The following is a 21,406-nucleotide window of genomic DNA, read 5'->3' on the forward strand; positions in this document are numbered from 1 at the left end:
GCCGTGTCGGCACGCGGACAGAGCTTTAGCGACACCGTTCTCTGTGGGCGTCTCTCCGTGAGGTACCCTCTGGTCGGTAACTTCAAGTGCGTGTCGTGGTCTAGTGTGTCTGTAAAGTCACGCCTGGTAAAATCCACTGCGGCAGCCGGACTGGTTGAGACGCGGTTACTCAGGTGTCTGCCGTCAAGGAGGTGGCCCAGCAGACGAGGCTGTGATATAGGGGAGCTGGGTGAGGGCTGAGAGAGAGGACGGCCACAGGGCCAGGCCATCCTGTAGCTTCTCTCGGTCTCGGTCTCGTCGACATTTGAGGGGAGAGGTTGGACTGAGCCCTGGGATCTCTTTTATTCTTGCAGTTCTTTGATTCCCGTGACTGGCTCTTCCTCAAAGGCTGGGGACGTACTGCGTATCAAAGCACGTGCACCATGGCACTCCAGGCCCCAAAAGGTTATGCCAGAGTTAGGGGTATATAGGGTCATCTTTTCGCTCATGTTTAGTCGCACTTATTATTTTATTTATGTAGGTAGGTACGTAGGTATGTGTTCTTGGCCGCGCCACGCAGCATGCAGGGTCTTAGTGCCCCGACCAGGGATCGAACCTGCGCCCCCTGCACTGGAGGCATGGAGTCTAACCGCTGGACCGCCAGGGAAGTCCCAGGACTTACTATTTTGAAAGTGTGCATTTTATTGTCTTCGTGAGCTATAGTTTTCATAGCCAACTTTAAGATATTGGTTAAAAATTAATATTGTATTAGTTGGAGAACTTAAATATTGACTTTTCCTTTTTCTTTCTCTTACAGCTATTTGGGGCAACTTGGTTAACATGAGGTAATTGTTTTTAATAACTCGGCTGTTATGTTTGGGTTGAAAGGACACACGTCATTGTTATATATACACCCTGATTGAGGACGATGTCAAAGTGGACCTGAGCTTCTTGCTGTTCACACGTCCAGCTCGTCTTCTCTCCTGGGGTGCTCTGGAGGACGCTCTGGTTATCACGCTGACCCAAGTCCAGCTCAGACGTGACGGTGGATCTCGCGGCAGCCGTGGCGGCTCCTCGGTGGTGCCCGCCTCAGGCCTTCCCGGCCTTGTGGACAGAAGAGGGTGGACCTGAGCTTTCAGGCTCCTGAAATGTAAATGGCATTCCTGGGCGGCTTGAGCAGAGCACTCAGGGGCACCCTTCCAAAGCCTCTTAGGGAAACCGAGGCCGCCCTCACCCCCAGGAGCAGACCAGTGGATGCTTGAGACCACTGTCCGTCCCGGGGAGGGAGGGCCCGAGGACCTTCTGGCCTGAGTGAGCATTATTTGTGCTGCTCAACAGAGCATGAGGGATACTTGTAAAAGTCCAATCCTTGTGTCAGTATTCTTCAAAAAAAAAAATACGCGAAAGTTATAAGCATTCACTGTAAAAACAAATTTGGTGCCGTGAGTACAGTTTTACATTTAAAGAAAAATCCCCTCCACTTTGTATTTCTTGGTGTGACAGTCAGAGCAGCAGTGGCATTGCGGTGACAGCAGGTTTGGGAAGTCAGCGCAGCTGCGGGCAGCCGGGGAGGGTAGCTCTGCCCCCCCTGGGCTCTTCACGTCCAGCGGGGCTTGCAGGGCGGCTGGGGCCCTGTTGACCCAGTTCCTCCCACGGGGGCTGGTGTGTGTGTCCTGACAGAGGCCCCTGTGTGTGGCTGGAGGGCTGCTCAGGTCCCATTAAAGGAGCTCTGTCTTTGCACTTGGAAAAACTCCATTTTGCATTAAATCCCAGGAAAGCCCAGCAGAGAAACTTGTACTCCCTATCGACACACTTCCTGCCTCTAATTTAAAATCCCGTGTTGGGTGGAATGTGAAAGTGAGATGGTCTTAGTTTAACAGAAACGCCCCGTAAGGTGTGGTGAGCCTGGGGTACGGGGTAGTTTAACAGAAACGCCCCGTAAGGAGGTGGTGAGCCTGGGGTGCGGGGCTGAGGAGCTACCCCCAGCCCCCTCCTCCCCGGCCGGCTGTCTGGTCCCTGGTCTCCCATCCTGGGGGGTGGGTGCCCGGGACGGGTTCTTGGGGAGGAGGGGGTGATGTGCAGCCTTCGGCTTGTGTTGCGGTGATTTGGTCAGAAATACACCTTGGAGTCACAAAGCCTTTTAATTGGTCTCAGGTTTGTAGTTTTCTACTCAACAGGTCCATCCAGGAAAATGGTGAACTCAAGATTGAAAGCAAGATTGAAGAGGTTAGTCTCTTTTCCAAAGTTTGCTCCTCCTTTTCCTGCTTATTTGTCCACTTCAGTCCCTTTGCTTGCGCTGGTATCTTTATTGTGGCCGCTTGATGCCGACCTGTGATTCTGAAACCATCTCGCAAGAAATCATTCCCTCACTGAAGAAGAGACTTTCTGTTTGTTAGGCTGTGGCCGCACCTCTGTGTCAGCACTTGTCCATTTGTAAAGGTGCAGTGTGTTACACTCTGCCCTACAGGCAAGATGGATTTACGCTCTTACGTGACTTTTCAGGGGAGCCTTTGCAGGCTTCCTTAGAGGAACGGCGGTGAGAACCGTCCCCAGGGATGGGGGCAGGGGCCGGCCTCCACTCACCTGAGCAGGTGCCCACAGGAAGCACGGCCCAACTCGTTTGCGAGGACCCGGGGACACACAGAGCAGGGCGGGCGCACGAGCGGAGGGGAGGCTGCGGCCTGCCTCACTGAAAGCCGGCAACTCTCGCCCACTTCACACCTTCTGGTTAAAATAATTGCTCGTGTTTTAGTCCAGTGGCGGTGCAGACAGCCTGTTGGAGTGTGGGCTGCGGGGGGCTGGGGGCCGCTCGCTGGGACGTGGAGGCACGTGGCGGTCGTCCTGCGCAGCCCCGGCCCTGGCCCGCGAATGCGGTGGGGACACGGCCCGCGAGGCAGGCGCGGTGCTCAGGGCAGGCGACACAGCGGGGGCAGCACCCGGGGGTCCTCTCTCTCACCTGAAGAGAAGCGGGGGTGGTGATCGCCTCTTTTCACGAGCCTGAACCACCTTTGACGTTGCCCGTGAGGTCGGGAAGGACAAAGGTGAACTTCCTGAGAGCTCAGGCGTCTCTGGAGTAAGAGATTCCAGCACACGCAGTTCAGCATCTCGATTCTAGGATCGTGAGTCACGGGGTCTGACTTAACCTCGAGCTGGAGGTGAATCGTAGAAGGAATTAAAATCTGTTTCACATCACGCCCTGTCCGTCGGGAACATCAGAGTGGGTGAACGTGGCGGAGGACTGGGTTTCTGCTTTAAAACTGATACTGGTTGTTTTCGTTTTAGATTGTTGAACCACTAAGAGAGAAAATCAGAGATTTGGAAAAAAGGTATGTGTGCTTTTTCTTCTGTGTCTAAGAAAATACTTATATCTTACTGATTTTAGAAGGTCAGTATCTAATGTCAGTTCATCTCAGCTGAGTAATTAACTCTAATTACAAACATACAAGGCACTTTGAAGACAGGGACTTTTCCATGAGAACGTCAATTTTTACTCTAAAATTCGGATGCAGTGCTTTTAGATCTTTTTTTCCTTTGGTCATTAAAAACTATTTCTGATGAAAGCTATGGGTTCTCTTGAGAAAAAAAATTTATTTAAATGATTTTTTTTAACATCTTTATTGGAATATAATTGCTTTACAATGCTGTGTTAGTTTTTGCTGTATAACAGAGTGAATCACCTAAATGCATACGTATATCCCCATATCCCCTCCCTCTTGCGTCTCCCTCCCACCATCCCTATCCCACCCCTCTAGGTGGTCACAAAACACTGAGCTGATCTCCCTGTGCTATGCGGCTGCTTCCCACTAGCTATCTGTTTCACATTTGGTAGTGTATATATGTCCATGCCACTCTCACTTCGTCCCAGCTTACCATTCCCCCTCCCCGTGTCCTCAAGTCCATTCTCTACGTCTGAGTCTTTATTCGTGTCTGCCCCTAGGTTCTTCAGAACCTTTTTTTTTTTTTTTAGATTCCATATATATGTGTTAGCGTTACGGTATTTGTTTTTCTCTTTCTGACTTACTTTGCTCTGTATGATAGACCCTAGGTCCATCCACGTCACTACAAGTAACTCAATTTCATTTCTTTTTATGGCTGAATAATATCATTGTATATATGTGCCACATCTTCTTTATCCATTCATCTGTCGATGAACACTTAGGTTGCTTGCATGTCCTGGCTATTGTAAATAGTGCTGCAGTGAACATGGTGGAACATGACTCTTTTTGAATGATGGTTTTCTCAGGGTATATGCCCAGTAGTGGGATTGCTGGGTCACATGGTAGTTGTATTTTTAGTTTTTTAAGGAACCTCTTTACTGTTCTCCATAGTGGCTGTATCAATTAACATTCTCATCAACAGTGCAAGAGGGTTCCCTTTTCTCCACACACTCTCCAGCATTTATTGTTTGTAGATTTTTTGATGATGCCCATTCTGACAGGTGTGAGGTGATACCACACTGTAGTTTTGATTTGCATTTCTCTAATGATTAGTGATGTTGAGCATCCTTTCATGTGTTTGTTGGCAATCTGTATATCTTCTTTGGAGAAATGTCTATTTAGGTCTTCTGCCCATTTTTGGATTGGGTTGTTTGTTTTTTTGATATTGAGCTGCATGAACTGCTTGTGTATTTTTGAGATTAATCCTTTGTCAGTTGCTTCGTTTGCAAATATTTTTTCCCATTCTGAGGGTTGTCTTTTCGTCTTGTTTGTAGTTTCCTTTGCTTTGCAGAAGCTTTTAAGTTTCATTAGGTCCCATTTGTTTATTTGTGTTTTTATTTCCATTTCTCTAGGAGCTAGGTCAAAAAGGATCTTGCTGTGATGTATGTCATAGAGTGTTCTGCCTATGTTTTCCTCTAAGAGTTTGATAGTGTCTGGCCTTACATTTAGGTCTTTAATCCATTTTGAGTTTATTTTTGTGTATGGTGTCAGGGAGTGTTCTAATTTCATACTTTTGCATGTATCTGTCCAATTTTCCCAGCAGCACTTATTGAAGAGGCTGTCTTTTCTCCACTGTATATGCTTGCCTCCTTTATCAAAGATAAGGTGACCATATGTGTGTGGGTTTACCTCTGGGCTTTCTATCCTGTTCCATTGATCTATATTTCTGTTTTTGTGCCAGTACCAAACTGTCTTGATTACTGTAGCTTTGTAATATAGTCTGAAGTCAGGGAGCCTGATTCCTCCAGCTCCCTTTTTCATTCTCAAGATTGCTTTGGCTACTCGGGGTCTTTTGTGTCTCCATACAAATTGTGGAATTTTTTGTTCTAGTTCTGTGAAAAATGCCAGTGGTAGTTTGATAGGGATTGCACTGAATCTGTAGATTGCTTTGGGTAGTAGAGTCATTTTCACAATGTTGATTCTTCCAGTCCAAGAACATGGTATATCTCTCCATCTGTTTGTATCATCTTGAATTTCTTTCATCAGTGTCTTATAGTTTTCTGCATACAGGTCTTTTGTCTCCTTAGGTAGGTTTATTCCTAGGTATTTTATTCTTCTTGTTGCAGTGGTAAATGAGAGTGTTTCCTTCATTTCTCTTTCAGATTTTTCATCATTTGTGTATAGGCATGCAAGAGATTTCTGTGCATTAATTTTGTATCCTGCTACTTTACCAAATTCATTGATTAGCTCTAGTAGTTTTCTGGTAGCATCTTTAGGATCCTCTATGTATAGTATCATGTCATCTGCAAACAGTGACAGCTTTACTTCTTCTTTTCCGATTTGGATTCCTTTTATTTCTTTTTCTTCTCTGATTGCTGTGGCTAAAACTTCCAAAACTATGTTGAATAATAGTGGTGAGACTGGACAATCTTGTATTGTTCCTGATCTTAGAGGAAATTGTTTCAGTTTTCACCATTGAGAATGATGTTTGCTGTGGGTTTGTTGTATATGGCCTTTATTATGTTGAGGTAAGTTCCCTTTATGCCTACTTTCTGGAGAGTTTTTATCATAAATGAGTGTTGAATTTTGTCAAGCCTTTTCTGCATCTGTTGAGATGATCATATGGTTTTTATCCTTCAATTTGTTAATATGGCGTATCACATTGATTTGCATGTATTAAAGAATCCTTGCATTCCTGAGATCAACCCCACTGGATCATGGTGTATGATCCTTTTAATGTGCTGTTGGATTCTGTTTGCTAGTATTTTGTTGAGGATTTTTGCATCTATGTTCATCAGTGATATTGGCCTGTAGTTTTCTTTCTTTGTGACATCTTTGGTTTTGGTATCAGGGTGATGGTGGCCTTGTAGAATGAGTTTGGGATTGTTCCTCCCTCTGCTATATTTTGGAAGAGTGTGAGAAGGATAGGTGTTAGCTTTTCTCTAAATGTTTGATAGAATTCACCTGTGCAGCCATCTGGTCCTGGGCTTTTGTTTGTTGGCAGATTTTTAATCACAGTTTCTGTTTCAGTGCTGTGATTGGTCTGTTTATATTTTGTATTTCTTCCTGGTTCAGTCTCAGGAGGTTGTGCTTTTCTAAGAATTTGTCCATTTCTTCCAGGTTGTCCATTTCTTCCAGGTTGTCCATTTTATCAGCATATAGTTGCTTGTAGTAATCTCTCATGATCCTTTGTATTTCTGCAGTGTCAGTTGTTACTTCTCCTTTTTCATTTCTAATTCTATTGATTTGAGTCTTCTCCCTTTTTTTCTCGATGAGTCTGGCTAATGGTTTATCAATTTTGTGTATCTTCTCAGAGAACCAGCTTTTAGTTTTATTGATCTTTGCTATGATTTCCTTCATTTCTTTTTCATTGATTTCTGATCTGATCTTTATGATTTCTTTCCTTTTGCTAACTTTCGAGGTTTTTTGTTCTTCTTTCTCTAATTGCTTTAGGTGTAAGTTTAGGTCGTTTATTTGAGATTTTTCTTTTTTCTTGAGGTAGGATTGTATTGCTATAAACTTCCCTGTTAGAACTGCTTTTGCTGCATCCCATAGGTTTTGGGTCATGGTGTTTTCATTGTCATTTGTCTCTAGGTATTTTTTGATTTACTCTTTGATTTCTTCAGTGATTGCTTGGTTATTTAGTAGCGTAGTGTTTAGCCTCCATGTGTTTGTGTTCTTTACAGTTTTTTTCCTGTAATTGATATCTAGTCTCATGGCATTGTGGTCAGAAAAGGTACTTGATACGATTTCAGTTTTCTTAAATTTACCAAGGCTTGATTTGTGACCCAAGATATGGTCTATCCTGGGGAATGTTTCATGAGCACTTGAGAAGAAAGTGTATTCTGTTGTTTTTGGATGGAATGTCCTGTAAATATCAATTGATTAAAGCTTGTGTTTCCTTATTTATTTTCATTTTGGATGATCTGTCCCTTAGTGAAAGTGGGGTGTTAAAGTCCCCTACTATGATTGTGTTACTGTCGATTTCCCCTTTTATGGCTGTTAACATTTGCCTTATGTATTGAGGTGTTCCTGTGTTGGGTGCATAAATATTTACAATTATTATATCTTCTTGGATTGATTCCTTGATCATTATGTAGTGTCCTTCTTTGTCTCTTGTAATAGTCTTTATTTTAAAGTCTATTTTGTCTGATATGAGTATTGCTACTCCAGCTTTCTTTTGATTTCCATTTGCACGGAATATCTTTTTCCATCCCCTCACTTTCAGTCTGTATGTGTCCCTAGGTCTGAAGTGGGTCTCTTGTGGGCAGCATATATACGGGTCTTGTTTTTGTATTGATTCAGCCGGTCTGTGTCTTTTGGTTGGAGCATTTAATCCATTTACATTAAAGTACCTATTGATATGTATGTTCCTATTACCATTTTCTTAATTGTTTTGGTTTTGTTTTTGTAGGTCTTTTCCTTCTCTTGTGTGTCCTGCCTAGAGAAGTTCCTTTAGCATTTGTTGTAAAGCTGGTTTGGTGGTGCTGAATTCTCTTAACTTTTGCTTGTCTGTAAAGGTTTTAATTTCTCCTTCGAATCTGAATGAGATCTTTGCTGGGTAGAGTAACCTTGGTTGTAGGTTTTTCCCTTTCATTACTTTAAATATGTCCTGCCACTCCCTTCTGGCTTGCAGAGTTTCTGTTGAAAGATCAGCTGTTAAACTTACGGAGATTCCCTTGTATGTTATTTGTTGCTTTTCCCTTGCTGCTTTTAATATTTTTGCTTTGTGTTTACCTGTTGATAGTTTGATTAATATGTGTTTCGGTGTGTTTCTCTTTGGGTTTATCCTGTATGGACTTTCTGTGCTTCCTGGACTTGATTGGCTATTTCCTTTCCCATGTTAGGGAAGTTTTCAACTATAATCTGTTCAGATATTTTCTCAGACCCTTTCCTTTTCTCTTCTTCTTCTGGGACCCCTGTAATTCAAATGTTGGTGCGTTTAATATTGTCCTAGAGGTCTCTGAGACTGTCCTCAATTCTTTTCATTCTTTTGTCTTTATTCTGCTCTGCAGTAGTTATTTTCACTATTTTATCTTCCAGCTCATTTATCCGTTCTTCTGCCTCAGTTATTCTGCTATTGGTTCCTTCTAGAGTATTTTTAATTTCTGTTATTGTGTTGTTCATCACTGTTTGTTTGCTCTTTAGTTCTTCTAGATCCTTGTTAAATGTTTCTTGTATTTTCCTCATTCTGTTTCTGAGATTTTGGATCATCTTTACTATCATTACTATGAATTCTTTTTCAGGTACGTTGCCTATTTCGTCTTCATTTATTTGGTCTTGTAGGTTTTTACCTTGCTCCTTCGTCTGTGACATATTTTTTTGTCATTTCATTTTTTTTTTGTTTTTTATGGGTGGGGCTGTATTCCTGTCTTATTGGTTGTTTGGCCTGAGGTGTCCAGCACTGGAGTTTGCAGGCAGTTGGGTAGAGCTGGGTCTTGGTGCTGAGATGAGAGCCTCTGGGAGGCCTCACTCTGATTGTTATTCCCTGGGGTCTGAGGTTCTCTGTTAGTCCAGCGGTTTGGACTCGGAGCTCCCACCACAGCAGCTTGGGCCCAGCCTCTGGCCTGGGAACTGAGATCCCTCAAGCCAGTCGCTGGGGGTTCCTCCCGCCCCCTTAGGTGTCCGTGGCCCCCCCACTCGTGCCTGGTAGGTGCCCTAGTTGTGTGGAGACACAAAGTTAATTGATTTTTTTCAGGAGTCTTCCTGAAGCCTGACCCCAGATCCTGTGGGAAAGCCTTTCCTCTAAGGCCCTTTGTCAGTTTGATTTCTGCAACCTGTGACAATTCAGACAAATGTCCACATCAGTGTCATTGGTCCCCCCGCCAATAAAACTCCCAAATAGTCTGAGTGTTGGCAGAAGGAAGGATGTAGGGGCTTTGAAACCTTCCTTTCCCGAGCCCTGCGGACTTCTCAGCTCCTGCAGATTCGTGGCACACGGTCTGAGGCCACGCCTGCCCTCTTCTGGCTCCAGCAGGTGGTCAGATGGTTTCTAGCACCTGTTGACCGGTCTCAGAGGATTCCAAAGCAGGAATGCCATTTGTTGGGCCTGGAACCCAGGACCACATGGAAGCACCATGGGATGTTAGGGATGGGGAGCCTGTGATTCGTCCCATTCAGTCATCTGTTTGCTTTTGTCCCCATACTACCAGTACATCGGGAAGTTTCCAGAACTGAGTCCAGGTGAAGCGGCTGGGAGGGAAGAATGGTATTAGATGGTGGACACTCTTACTTGAATCCATGTCCAGAGGAAGGTCCTGGGTCCTGCTCGTGCTTTGTTTTGGCTCCATCTCTGTCTTGGCCTCGGGCACAGGGAGCTCTCCCTTGAGTGTGTGTAGAAAACTCCCAAGTGTCTGGGGTAACAGTCGGGTCTTAAGAGGTTTAAAAAAGAAAAATGAAGACATTCATTCATGAAAGTTTGTATATTTTTTTCCCCCTGGGACGTGTTTGGACAATGTGGTTAGCCTTGTGTGAGCCCTTTATCAAGTCTAGAATAAGAAGGAAGCAATGGAGAGCAATTTTTTTTGATCTCGGTGTTTTCATTAAATGATCAAGGAGAAATGAGGATGGAGAAAATTCATCAAACTAAATGTGTTCATTCACTCTCTTCTTGCCCTCAGCTGATAAGTTATATGCAGTCAGCAAGCTATCGATTTTAACTCTTAACTGGAGCAGACGTTGTTACTTGTTTTTTTAACTGATTCCATCACTAATAGAAGGCTGTTATTTGTGCTTTAATCTTTCTTGCCACTATTCGGTGCTGAAATGACACTGCCTGTAACATTTCATTGGATGGGAACCAGAAATCCTGCCTTCGATAGGACTGCTGTAATTTGAGGAATGTTAATTGAAGCTTTTTAAAAAATAAATTGTTTACAGTAAGAAGTAACCCACCACAAGTTTTACCTTGGCTGAAAAAGAAAGAAAAAATCTGCCCACCAGTGATCATTTTCTTTAGAGAATAACATGAACTTTCTTATGAAAAGAAAGTGAATCATTTAGGTAACTTTTCTAAGGCAGTGGCTTTACACACAGGAGCTCTTGAATTATGAGAATTATACAGTTCCCTTTGATACTTCTGTGATGTTCTTGTTCCTTTTAACTTGGGAAGAGAAGCACACGTATGACTGTAATCTTAAATAGTTTTCTGGTAACTCATTCCTGTGAAACCGTGAGAGTTCCCTGTAAGCTGGGCACCGAGGGTGAGTGCTCGCCCCGCGGCGTTGCTTTGCTGTGACTCAGCCTGAAAGGGTTCTGTCCCTCTAGTGGGTGAGCCACTCAGGCGACAGCTGGGCCCTGGTTACTGGGTGAGTCAGAAGGTCAGGTGCGGACGTGACCTTGTGGAAGTTGGAGGAGCTCTGTCTAGTTTCATTCCTCCTGACTTTGTGTGATAGGAATGTTCACACAGCCATCCTGACCCTGGCAGCATAAGAATGTCACTGGGAGGAAATACGTGATCGTCACTTGGGGGCAGAGGGGCCCCAAGAAATAAGGACACAGTTGACAGGTCAGCACCAGTTGACACAGGGAGGCACAGGGGTCCGTGCCGTCCTAGCAGCCTGGGTCGTGGACTCTGCGGTGTTTTGTTTGTTTTGTTTCTAGAGAGTACTGACACCTGGGCCCCCCTCCCTGCAATGGTGCTCTTATTGGCCCAGCATGCAGACTGGGCTTTGGGGGTTTGCACATCTCCCCGAGTCATTCTAATGTACAGGCAAGTTGCATTTCTTTTCTTTCTTTCTATTTTTTTTTCTTTAAATTTTATTGAAGTGTAGTGGATCGACAGTGTTGTGACTCTGGTCCTTCTGTCCTCCTAACCTCACGCTCCAGTTCCTGATAGTCGGCTTGCGTGCTGTTTCATTCCATCTCCACGTCTTTGAACATTCTTTGAATAGATAGCGGGTGATAATGCTAATTAAAATTCTGAGTAGAAGGACCTAGGCTCTCCTAACAAACAGGAAGGTTAGAGTGGGGAATGCGATAACTAACGACTATAGGATCCATCTGGGGGGTAAGGAAAGGTCCGTTACGGAATTCACACTTCCTTCTGCCTTCTTGCCGCTTCTCACTCAGAAATGCAGGCTTCAGGTGGGCGGCCTCCCGCCGCCGCCCCATGGCTGCTGTGTCCCCAGCGCAGGGCGTGGTCTGGAACAGGTGCTCCGGAAAAGGTGCCTGAGCACACGAATCCCTGGGTGAGCGGCACCTGGGTAGGATTTTAAAGGGGCCCCGGCCTGAAAGAAGCCCACACCTCGCCCTTGCCCTGCCCACCCAGCTTGGGGCTCGGGGCTCAGCCCCTCGCACGGCCAGCTCGGTCACACGGCTGTCACCACAGCCTGGGGGTGCACACCCAGGAGGACCCTGGCTCCCACCTAGAGCTTTGTGCCCTGAGTCCTCAAAGCGAGGAACGAGGGCCGTGAGATCGTTTTTTAAACTTTCAGTAACATGATCACCCATGTGGAATCTGAAACTTGGTTGTTACACGTCGAAGAAAAACAGGGCACGAAAGCAGCCAGCGTTGCGTTTCTTAAATCAAGGGCTTATTAGCACACACTGTTTGAAGTGGTTTTCTTAGTCATCCTGCACCAGTGACTGTGTCAGGCGGCTGTGTCTGCTTCAGTTTTATTTCTTTTAAGTATATTTCCTATAAGAAAACCGTTTGCTCTTCCTGCCTGGTGTAAATAGCATATCTGGTTTCATGTTAAGCTTTCATGCAGGCGCTGTTCTAAGCTCACCACTTGGATGAAAATCGGTTTCAGTGGACAAATTGGTCACCTCCTCCTGGAGGCACGAGTCTTGTATTGTGTTCCCTCCTCCCACTTCCATCCCAGGGTGCAGCCCTGGCCCGCCCTCCCCCGTGACTCTCTCTAAAACCCTTCAGCCTGGAGGGGATGAACCCTGGTGGGTGAAGGAAGGGAGGCGTCAGAACGGCCTGGAGGAGAAGCAGGCTGGTGGGCAGCGCGGGGAGGGTGGGATGGAGCTGAGTCAGCTGGGCCCGCGGATGCGGGGAGCTCAGACTGAGGCAGGAGCGGGGGTGTCGGGCCCGCGGAGAGCGGGGTACCGGGCAGGTGGGAGGGCTGCCCCGGCCCCGCTTCATCAAGCCCTTACTGTGGTGGCCGGGTCCCAGGACGGCTTGTGGGCAGCCCCCTGGCTCGAGGGAGCAGGAAGCCCCGAGGTGCCCAGAGCGCCTGGGGGGTCTTGCCCCAGGGGTGTGGACGGGGTCACAGAACTGACACGGGAAGGCTGGTATTCTCACCATCCCCTGGGCGTCTCCCAACTGCCTGCCTGTGTTTGGCGTCTGCATGGCGAACTTGACCTTTTGAGAGTCTGGAAGCTCCTACGGGGGGATCACGTGCACTGCCAACCCGCCCCAGCTCTGTTGTCAGCGAGCTTCACTCCTTCAGGAGAAGGGAAGCACCTGCTTCAAGGTCTTCTGTCTGAGGACCTGTCCTGCTCCGTTAAGTTCAGCCACCGCTGAGGAGATGCGTTCCGCGTCCCGGCTGCGGGTGTGGAGGGGATGGAGACGGGGCCCCCGCCCAGCACATCTGCAGTTAAAATAATAACTCTAGAGCTGCTTTCTCCACATTTTTTTTAAAAGCCCTTTTGTTTCTGACCGAATCACTTTAAGAGTGGATATTTCAAGTCTATATTTATCAACTCTCTTTTGACACTTTATATGTCTTTTATGCTGCCCCAGTCCTGGAACATCCATGTGGGTTGGGGACTGGTGGCACCTTGATGGGGGCAAGAGGCATTGAAAGATAAGGTGAGACCCCAGACAGGTTCAGACGGACCACGGGGGGCAGAAAGGGCTGATGCCCAATCGCTTTGTCCAGGGCCCCCGGCTGGGTAGGGGAGGCTGGAATTGTGAGACTGCCCAAACAGGGGAAGAATCTTACTTACACCTTCTCTTCCTCTTGGGGGTACAGTCGGCAGGGCTGGGTCTGTGACTCCACACAGCCGATTTCTTCCTCCCAGGCCTGGGCACGGCATCTCGAGAACGCCGCCCCTTCCGTGTTTTGTGTTCAGCTCTGGCTGCCGGTGGCTAGTACTTCCTGACGTTTTCCCTGCCCGGGGATAGGGGATAGCATCGCATGTCACACCTGTTTGATGGTAAACAAGGAGCAGGTTGATCTTGAATTCAGATTAACCAGTGCTTGCTTGGTTGCTGCAGCCCTCATTTGGAGAAGAGAGGGGAGCAGACAGTAACAGTTCTCAAATCCGGCATTTGTTTTGGTGGCAAGTAGAGAAAATACTCACATGAGATGTTTGACTCTTTCTTTTATAATCTCTTTATGTTATACAGCTTCACCCAGAAATACCCGCCTGTAAAATTTTTATCAGAAAAGGACCGTAAAAGAATTTTGGTAAGTTTACACATCTGATTCATATTTGTAATCAAGGAATTTGCTTTTTAAATGAAAGTGTAATTCACAACCCGTAAAAGTCACCGGTACAGTGTATACAGTTCAGCGTATACAGTGGTTTATGGTTTGTTCACAAAGTCCTGCACCAGCTCCACATCCTAATTGCAGAACATTTTATCGCCCAAAGAAACCCCTTAGCCATCAGCAGTCATTTCCCATCCCACCCCCCTGCCCCCCCAGCTCCTGGCAACCACGAGAATGACTTTCTGTCTCTATGGATTTGCCTATTTGGGGCATTTCAAATGATACAATGTGTGGTCTTTTCTTAAACTTCAATGTTTCCAAGGTTCATCCGTGCTGTAGACGAATCCGGGCTTCATTCCTTTTTAGAGCTGAATAATTCCATTGTGTGGTCGTACCACACTTTGGTTATGCAGTCATCAGTTGATGGGCATTTGGGGTTGTTTCTCCTTTGAGGTTATTGTGAATAATGCTGTTGTGAACATACGGGTGGGTACAAGTTTCTGTGGACATAGGTTTCCTCTCCTTTTGGGTATACGTACACCTAGGAGAGGAATTACCAGGTCGTATGGTGACCCTGTCTGTAACTTTCTGAGGAAATGTGAAACTTTCCGGAGCAGTGGTTTTTAAACCCTTTGCTGGCTCACACACCACCTTGATAGATACACCGGGGGCTTCCTCGGCTAGTGGTCTCCTTGTTCAACGCGAATACAAATTCACTGGTGAAAGAACCCCATGTGCGTGCAGCAGAGTGTGTCCAAAGAGATCGGCACCTTGGCGTTTTGTAGAAGTGCCAGCTTTGTTGAGATATAATTCATGTACTGTGCAACTCACCCCCTAAAGTGTACAGTTCAGTCGTTTTTAGTACATTCACAGGGTTGTGCAACCATCATCGATTTCAGAACATTTCATCCCAAAAGAAACCCTGAGCCCGTGAGCAGTCACTCCCCATTTCCACAGCCCCTCCACCCCTAGGCAACCACGGATTTACTTTCTGTCTGTGGACATTTGCCAATTCTGGGTATTCATACAGGTGGAATAATGCACTATTTGGCCTTTTGTGACTAGCTAGCATGTTTTTAAGATTTATTCATGTTGCAGCATTTATCTGTACTTCATATCTTTTTATTACCAAATAATATTCCATTGTATGGATAGGACACATTTTATTTATCCATTTATCCTATGAGTCATGTGGCAGCTCTTTAAACTTCGGAGGAACTGCCAGACTGTTTGCCACGTCGGCTGCACCGTTTCGCATCCCATGACACGCAGCAGTGTATGAGGAGTCCGATTTCTTCACGTCCTTGTCAACACTTGTCATTATAGGTCTTTATTTGTAGCCCTCCTCGTAGGTGTGAAGTGCTGTCTCATTGTGGTTTTTATTTGAGTTTCCTGATGGCTGATGATGTTGAGCATCTTTTCATGGGCTTATTGGCCATTTCTGTATCTTCCATGGAGAAATGTCTACTCAGACACTTAGCCCATTTTAAAATTGAGTTCTCTTTCTTTTCATTATTGAGTTCTTTATCCTAAATCTAAGTTTCTTATCAGATACATGATTTGCAAGTATTTTTTTCCCATTCTGTGGGTTGTCTTTTCGCTTTCTTGATGGTATTCTTTGAAGCACAAAAGTTTTAAATATCGATGAAGCTTATTTTTTCTTTTGTTCCTTGTGCTTTGGTGTCACATTTAAGAAGTCATAGCCTAGGGTCTTCCCTGGTGGTGCAGTGGTTAAGAATCCACCTGCCAATGCAGGGGACACGGGTTCGAGCCCTGGTCCGGGAAGATCCCACATGCCGCAGAGCAACTAAGCCCGTGCGCCACAGCTACTGAAGCCCATGCACCTAGAGCCCGCGAGCCACAACTGCTGAGCCCACATGCCACAACTACTGAAACCCGCACACCTAGAGCCCGTGCTCCGCAACAAGAGGAGCCACCGCATTGAGAAGCCTGTGCACCACAACTACTGAGCCTGTGCTCTAGAGTCCATGAGCCACAACTCCTGAGCCCTGTGTGCCACAGCTCCTGAAGCCCACGCACCTAGAGCCCGTGCTCTGTAACAAGAGAAGCCACTGCAATGAGAAGCCCGTGCACCGCAACAAAGAGTAGCCCCTGCTCGCCGCAGCTAGAGAAAACCTGTGCACAGCAATAAAGACCCAAAGCAGCCAAAAATAAATAAATAAATTTATTAAAAAAAAAAAAAAGTCATAGCCTAATCCAAGGTCACAAAGATTTGCCCTGTGTTTTCCTAAGAGTTTTATAGCTTTGGTGTCTTACATTTAGGTCTCTGATCCATTTTGTGTTCATTTTTACGTATGGATTTAGATAAGGGTCTCCCATCCTTTTGCACGTGGCTGCCTAGTGGCCTAGCCCTGTCGGCTGACAAGACTAATCGTGGCCTGTTGAATTGTCTTGCCACCCTTGTCACAAATGAACTGACCATAAATGTGAATGTTTATTCCTGGACTCTCTATTCTGTCTGTTGATCTATATGCCTATCCTTGTGCCAGTACCACACTGCCTTGATTACTGTAGCTTTGCAGTAAGTTCTGAAACTGGGAATTGTGGGTCCTCCACCTTTGTTCTTCAAGATCATTTTGACTGTTCTGGACCCATTACAGTTCCCTGTGAATTTTAAGACCAGCCCGTCAGTTTCTCCAAAGAAGCCGGCTGAGATTCTTACAGAGACGCATGGAATCTGTAAGTCAGTTTGGACAATATTGCCATCTTAACAGTATTGCCTTCCGGTTCTTGAACATGGGGTGTCTTTCCATTTATTTAGGTCTTCAGTAGTTTCTTTTAACTTTTTTTTTTTTTGTAGTTTTCAGAAGACAAATTTTGCACTTTCTTTGTTAAATTTATTCTAAAATGTCTTATCCTTTTTGATGCTAGTATAAATTGAATTGTTTTGCCAGTTCCATTTTCTTTTTTTTAAATTAATTTTTAAAAACATTTTATTATAGAAAACAATAAAAACAATAAAATATAAACAAAAATAACAGTATAATGAACTCTTCTGTATCCATCATCCAGGTTCAACTCATAGTTAATCTTTTTTTTTTTATTTCTGAGATATACATTTTAAAGTAATAACTAGAATTATGACTTATAACATTATACCAGAACATATAAGATTTTCAGAAATTTCATGTAATGTCTGAAACATTTATATTAACATATTTCCATACAAATAACCCAATGAAAGTTTAGTAGTAGTTGTTTTGTTTGTTTTTATACTGTAGGTTCTTGTTAGTCATCAATTTTTATACACATCAGTGTATACATGTCAATCTCCATCACCCAATTCAGCACACCACCATCCCCACCCCACCGCAGTTTTCCCCCCTTGGTGTCCATATGTCTGTTCTCTACATCTGTGTCTCAACTTCTGCCCTGCAAACCGGCTCATCTATACCATTTTTCTAGGTTCCACATACATGCGTTAATATACGATATTTGTTTTTCTCTTTCTGACTTACTTCACTCTGTATGACAGTCTCTAGATCTATCCACGTCTCAGCAAATGACTCAATTTCATTCCTTTTTATGGCTGAGTAATATTCCATTGTATATATGTACCACATCTTTATCCATTCGTCTGTCGATGGGCATTTAGGTTGCTTCCATGACCTGGCTATTGTAAATAGTGCTGCAATGAACATTGGGGTGCATGTGTCTTTTTGATTTATGGTTTTCTCTGGGTATATGCCCAGTAGTGGGATTGCTGGATCATATGGTAAATCTATTTTTAGTTTTTTAAGGAACCTCCATACTGCTCTCCATAGTGGCTGTATCAATTTACATTCCCACCAACAGTGCAAGAGGGTTCCCTTTTCTACACACCCTCTCCAGCATTTGTTGTTTGTAGATTTTCTGATGATGCCCATTCTAACTGGTGTGAGGTGATACTTCATTGCAGTTCTGATTTGCATTTCTCTAATAATTAGTGATGTTGAGCAGCTTTTCATGTGCTTCTTGGCCATCTGTATGTCTTCTTTGGAGAAATGTCTATTTAGGTCTTCTGCCCATTTTTGGATTGGGTTGTTTGTTTCTTTAATATTGAGCTGAATGAGCTGTTTATATATTTTGGAGATTAATCCTTTGTCCGTTGATTCATTTGCAAATATTTTCTCCCATCTGAGGGTTGTCTTTTCATCTTGTTTATGGTTTCCTTTGCTGTGCAAAATCTTTGAAGTTTCATTAGGTCCCATTTGTTTATTTTTGTTTTTATTTCCATTACTCTATGAGGTGGATCAAAAAAGATCTTGCTGTGATTGATGTCAAAGAGTGTTCTTCCTATGTTTTCCACTAAGAGTTTTATAGTGTCCGGTCTTACATTTAGGTCTCAAATCCATTTTGAGTTTATTTTTGTGTATGGTGTTAGGGAGTGTTCTAATTTCATTCTTTTACATGTAGCTGTCCAGTTTTCCCAGCACCACTTATTGAAAAGACTGTCTTTTCTCCATTGTATATCTTTGCCTCCTTTGTGATAGATTAGTTGACCATAGGTGCATGGGTTTATCTCTGGGCTTTCTATCCTGTTCCACTGATGTATGTTTCTGTTTTTGTACCATATTGTCTTGATTACTGTAGCTTTGTAGTATAGTCTGAAGTCAGGGAGTCTGATTCCTCCAGCTCCGTTTTTTTCCTTCAAGACTGCTTTGGCTATTCGGGGTCTTTTTGTGTATCCATACAAATTTTAAGATGATTTGTTCTAGTTCTGTAAAAAATGCCACTGGTAATTTGATAGGGATTGTGTTGAATCTGTAGATTGCTTTGGGTAGTATAGTCATTTTCACAATATTGATTCTTCCAATCCCAGAACATGGTGTATATCTCCACCTGTTGGTATCATCTTTAATTTCTTTCATCAGTGTCTTATAGTTTTCTGCATACAGGTCTTTTGTCTCCCTAGGTAGGTTTATTCCTAGATATTTTATTCTTTTTGTTGCAATGGTAAATGGGAGTGTTTCCATAATTTCTCTTTCAGATTTTTCATCATTGGTGTATAGGCATGCAAGAGATTTCTGTGCATTAATTTTGTATCCTGCAACTTTACCAAATTCATTGATTAGCTCTAGTAGTTTTCTGGTGGCATTTTTAGGATTCTCTATGTATAGTATCATGTCATCTGCAAACAGTGACAGTTTTACTTCTTCTTTTCCAATTTGTATTCCTTTTATTTCTTTTTCTTCTCTGATTGCCGTGGCTAGGACTTCCAAAACTATGTTGAATAATAGTGGTGAGAGTGGACATCCTTGTCTCGTTCCTGATCTTAGAGGAAATGCTTCCAGTTTTTCACCATTGAGAATGATGTTTGCTGTGGGTTTGTCGTATATGGCCTTTATTATGTTGAGGAGAGTTCCCTCTATGCCCACTTCCTGGAGAGTTTTTATCATAAATGGGTGTTGAATTTTGTCAAAAGCTTTTTCTGCATCTATTGAGATCATATGGTTTTCATTCTTCAATTTGTTAATATGGTGTATCACATTGATTGATTTGCATATATTGAAGAATCCTTGCATCCCTGGGATAAATCCCACTTGATCGTGGTGTATGATCCTTTTAATGTGTTGTTGGATTCTGTTTGCCAGTATTTTGTTGAGGATTTTTGCATCTATATTCATCAGTGATATTGGTCTGTCATTTTCTTTTTTTGTAGTATCTTTGTCTGGTTTTGGTATCAGGGTGATGGTGGCCTCATAGAATGAGTTTGGGAGTGTTCCTTCCTCTGCAATTTTTTGGAAGAGTTTGAGAAGGATGGGTGTTAGCTCTTCTCTAAATGTTTGATAGAATTCACCTGTGAAGCCATCTGGTCCTGGACTTTGTTTGTTGGAAGATTTTTAATCACAGTTTCAATTTCATTACTTGTGATTGGTCTGTTCACATTTTCTGTTTCTTCCTGGTTCAGTTTTGGAAGGTTATACCTTTCTAAGAATTTGTACATTTCTTCCAGGTTGTCCATTTTATCGGCATAGAGTTGCTTGTAGTAGTCTCTTAGGATGTTTTGTATTTCTGCGGTGTCTGTTGTAACTTCTCCTTTTTCATTTCTAACTTTATTGATTTGAGTCCTCTCCCTCTTTTTCTTGATGAGTCTGGCTAATGGCTTATCAAGTTTGTTTATCTCCTCAAAGAACCAGCTTTTAGTTTTATTGATCTTTGCTATTGTTTTCTTTGTTTCTATTTCATTTATTTCTGCTCTGATCTTTATGATTTCTTTCCTTCTGCTAACTTTGGGTTTTGTTTGTTCTTCTTTCTCTGGTTCCTTTAGGTGTAAGGTTAGATTGTTTACTTGAGATTTTTCTTGTTTCTTTAGGTAGGCTTGTATAGCTATCAACTTCCCTCTTAGAACTGCTTTTGCTGCATCCCATAGGTTTTGGATCGTCGTGTGTTCATTGTCATTTGTCTCTAGGTATTTTTTGATTTCCTCTTTGATTTCTTCAGTGATCTCTTGGTTATTTAGTAACGTATTGTTTAGCCTCCATGTGTTTGTGTTTTTTACGTTTTTTTCCCTGTAATTGATTTCTAATGTCATAGCATTGTGGTCAGAAAAGATGCTTGATATGATTTCGATTTTCTTAAATTTACTGAGGCTTGATTTGTGACCCAAGATGTGATCTATCCTGGAGAATGTTCCGTGCACACTTGAGAAGAAAGTGTAATCTGCTGTTTTTGGATGGAATGTCCTATAAATATCAATTAAATCTATCTGGTCTATTGTGTCATTTAAAGGTTCTGTTTCCTTATTTATTTTCATTTTGGATGATCTGTCCATTGGTGTAAGTGAGGTGTTAAAGTCCCCCACTATTATTGTGTTACTGTCGATTTCCTCTTTTATAGCTGTTAGCAGTTGCCTTATGTATTGAGGTGCTCCTATGTTGGGTGCATGTATATTTATAATTGTTATATCTTCTTGGATTGATCCCTTGATCATTATGTAGTGTCCTTCCTTGTCTCTTGTAACATTCTTTATTTTAAAGTTTATTTTATCTGATATGAGTATAGCTACTCCAGCTTTCTTTTGATTTCCATTTGCATGGAATATCTTTTTCCATCCCCTCACTTTCAGTCTGTATGTGTCCCTAGGTCTGAAGTGGGTCTCTTGTAGACAGCATATATATGGGTCTTGTCTTTGTATCCATTCAGCAAGCCTGTGTCTTTTGGTTGGAGCATTTAATCCATTCACGTTTAAGGTAATTATTGATATGTATGTTCCTATGACCATTTTCTTAATTGTTTTGGGTTTGCTTTTGTAGGTCCTTTTCTTCTCTTGTGTTTCCCACTTAGAGAAGTTCCTTTAGCATTTGTTGTAGAGCTGGTTTGGTGGTGCTGAATTCTCTTAGCTTTTTCTTGTCTGTAAAGCTTTTGATTTCTCCATCAAATCTGAATGAGATCCTTGCTGGGTAGAGTAATCTTGGTTGTAGGTTCTTCCCTTTCATCACTTTAAGTATATCATGCCACTCCCTTCTGGCTTGTAGAGTTTCTGCTGAGAAATCAGCTGTTAACCTTATGGGAGTTCCCTTGTATGTTATTTGTCGTTTTTCCCTTGCTGCTTTCAATAATTTTTCTTTGTCTTTAATTTTTGCCATTTTGATTACTATGTGTCTCGGCGTGTTTCTCCTTGGGTTTATCCTGTATGGGACTCTGCGCTTCCTGGACTTGGGT

The 21,406-nt window shown here is 43.4% G+C and overlaps 1 protein-coding gene across 6 annotated transcripts in view; it reads left to right on the forward strand.

The window, feature by feature from the left end:
• The window catches only part of UXS1 (UDP-glucuronate decarboxylase 1), a 79,723-nt gene that overhangs the window by 15,426 nt on the left and 42,891 nt on the right, over positions 1–21,406 (forward strand). For 2 of the 6 annotated variants that reach the window (XM_059942364.1, XM_059942363.1), the window contains 4 exons: positions 797–824; positions 2,142–2,205; positions 3,262–3,305; positions 13,657–13,717. In XM_059942364.1, the coding sequence (XP_059798347.1) occupies positions 797–824; positions 2,142–2,205; positions 3,262–3,305; positions 13,657–13,717 (197 nt within the window). Of the gene's footprint in view, positions 1–796; positions 825–867; positions 1,130–2,141; positions 2,206–3,261; positions 3,306–13,656; positions 13,718–21,406 lie in introns of those variants that run through there. The other 4 variants (XM_059942366.1, XM_059942365.1, XM_059942367.1 and 1 more) reach the window with 3 other exon arrangements.

The sequence above is a fragment of the Balaenoptera ricei genome, chromosome 13 (genome assembly GCF_028023285.1).
Source record: "Balaenoptera ricei isolate mBalRic1 chromosome 13, mBalRic1.hap2, whole genome shotgun sequence".
In the NCBI taxonomy this organism is placed as follows: Eukaryota; Metazoa; Chordata; class Mammalia; order Artiodactyla; family Balaenopteridae; genus Balaenoptera; species Balaenoptera ricei.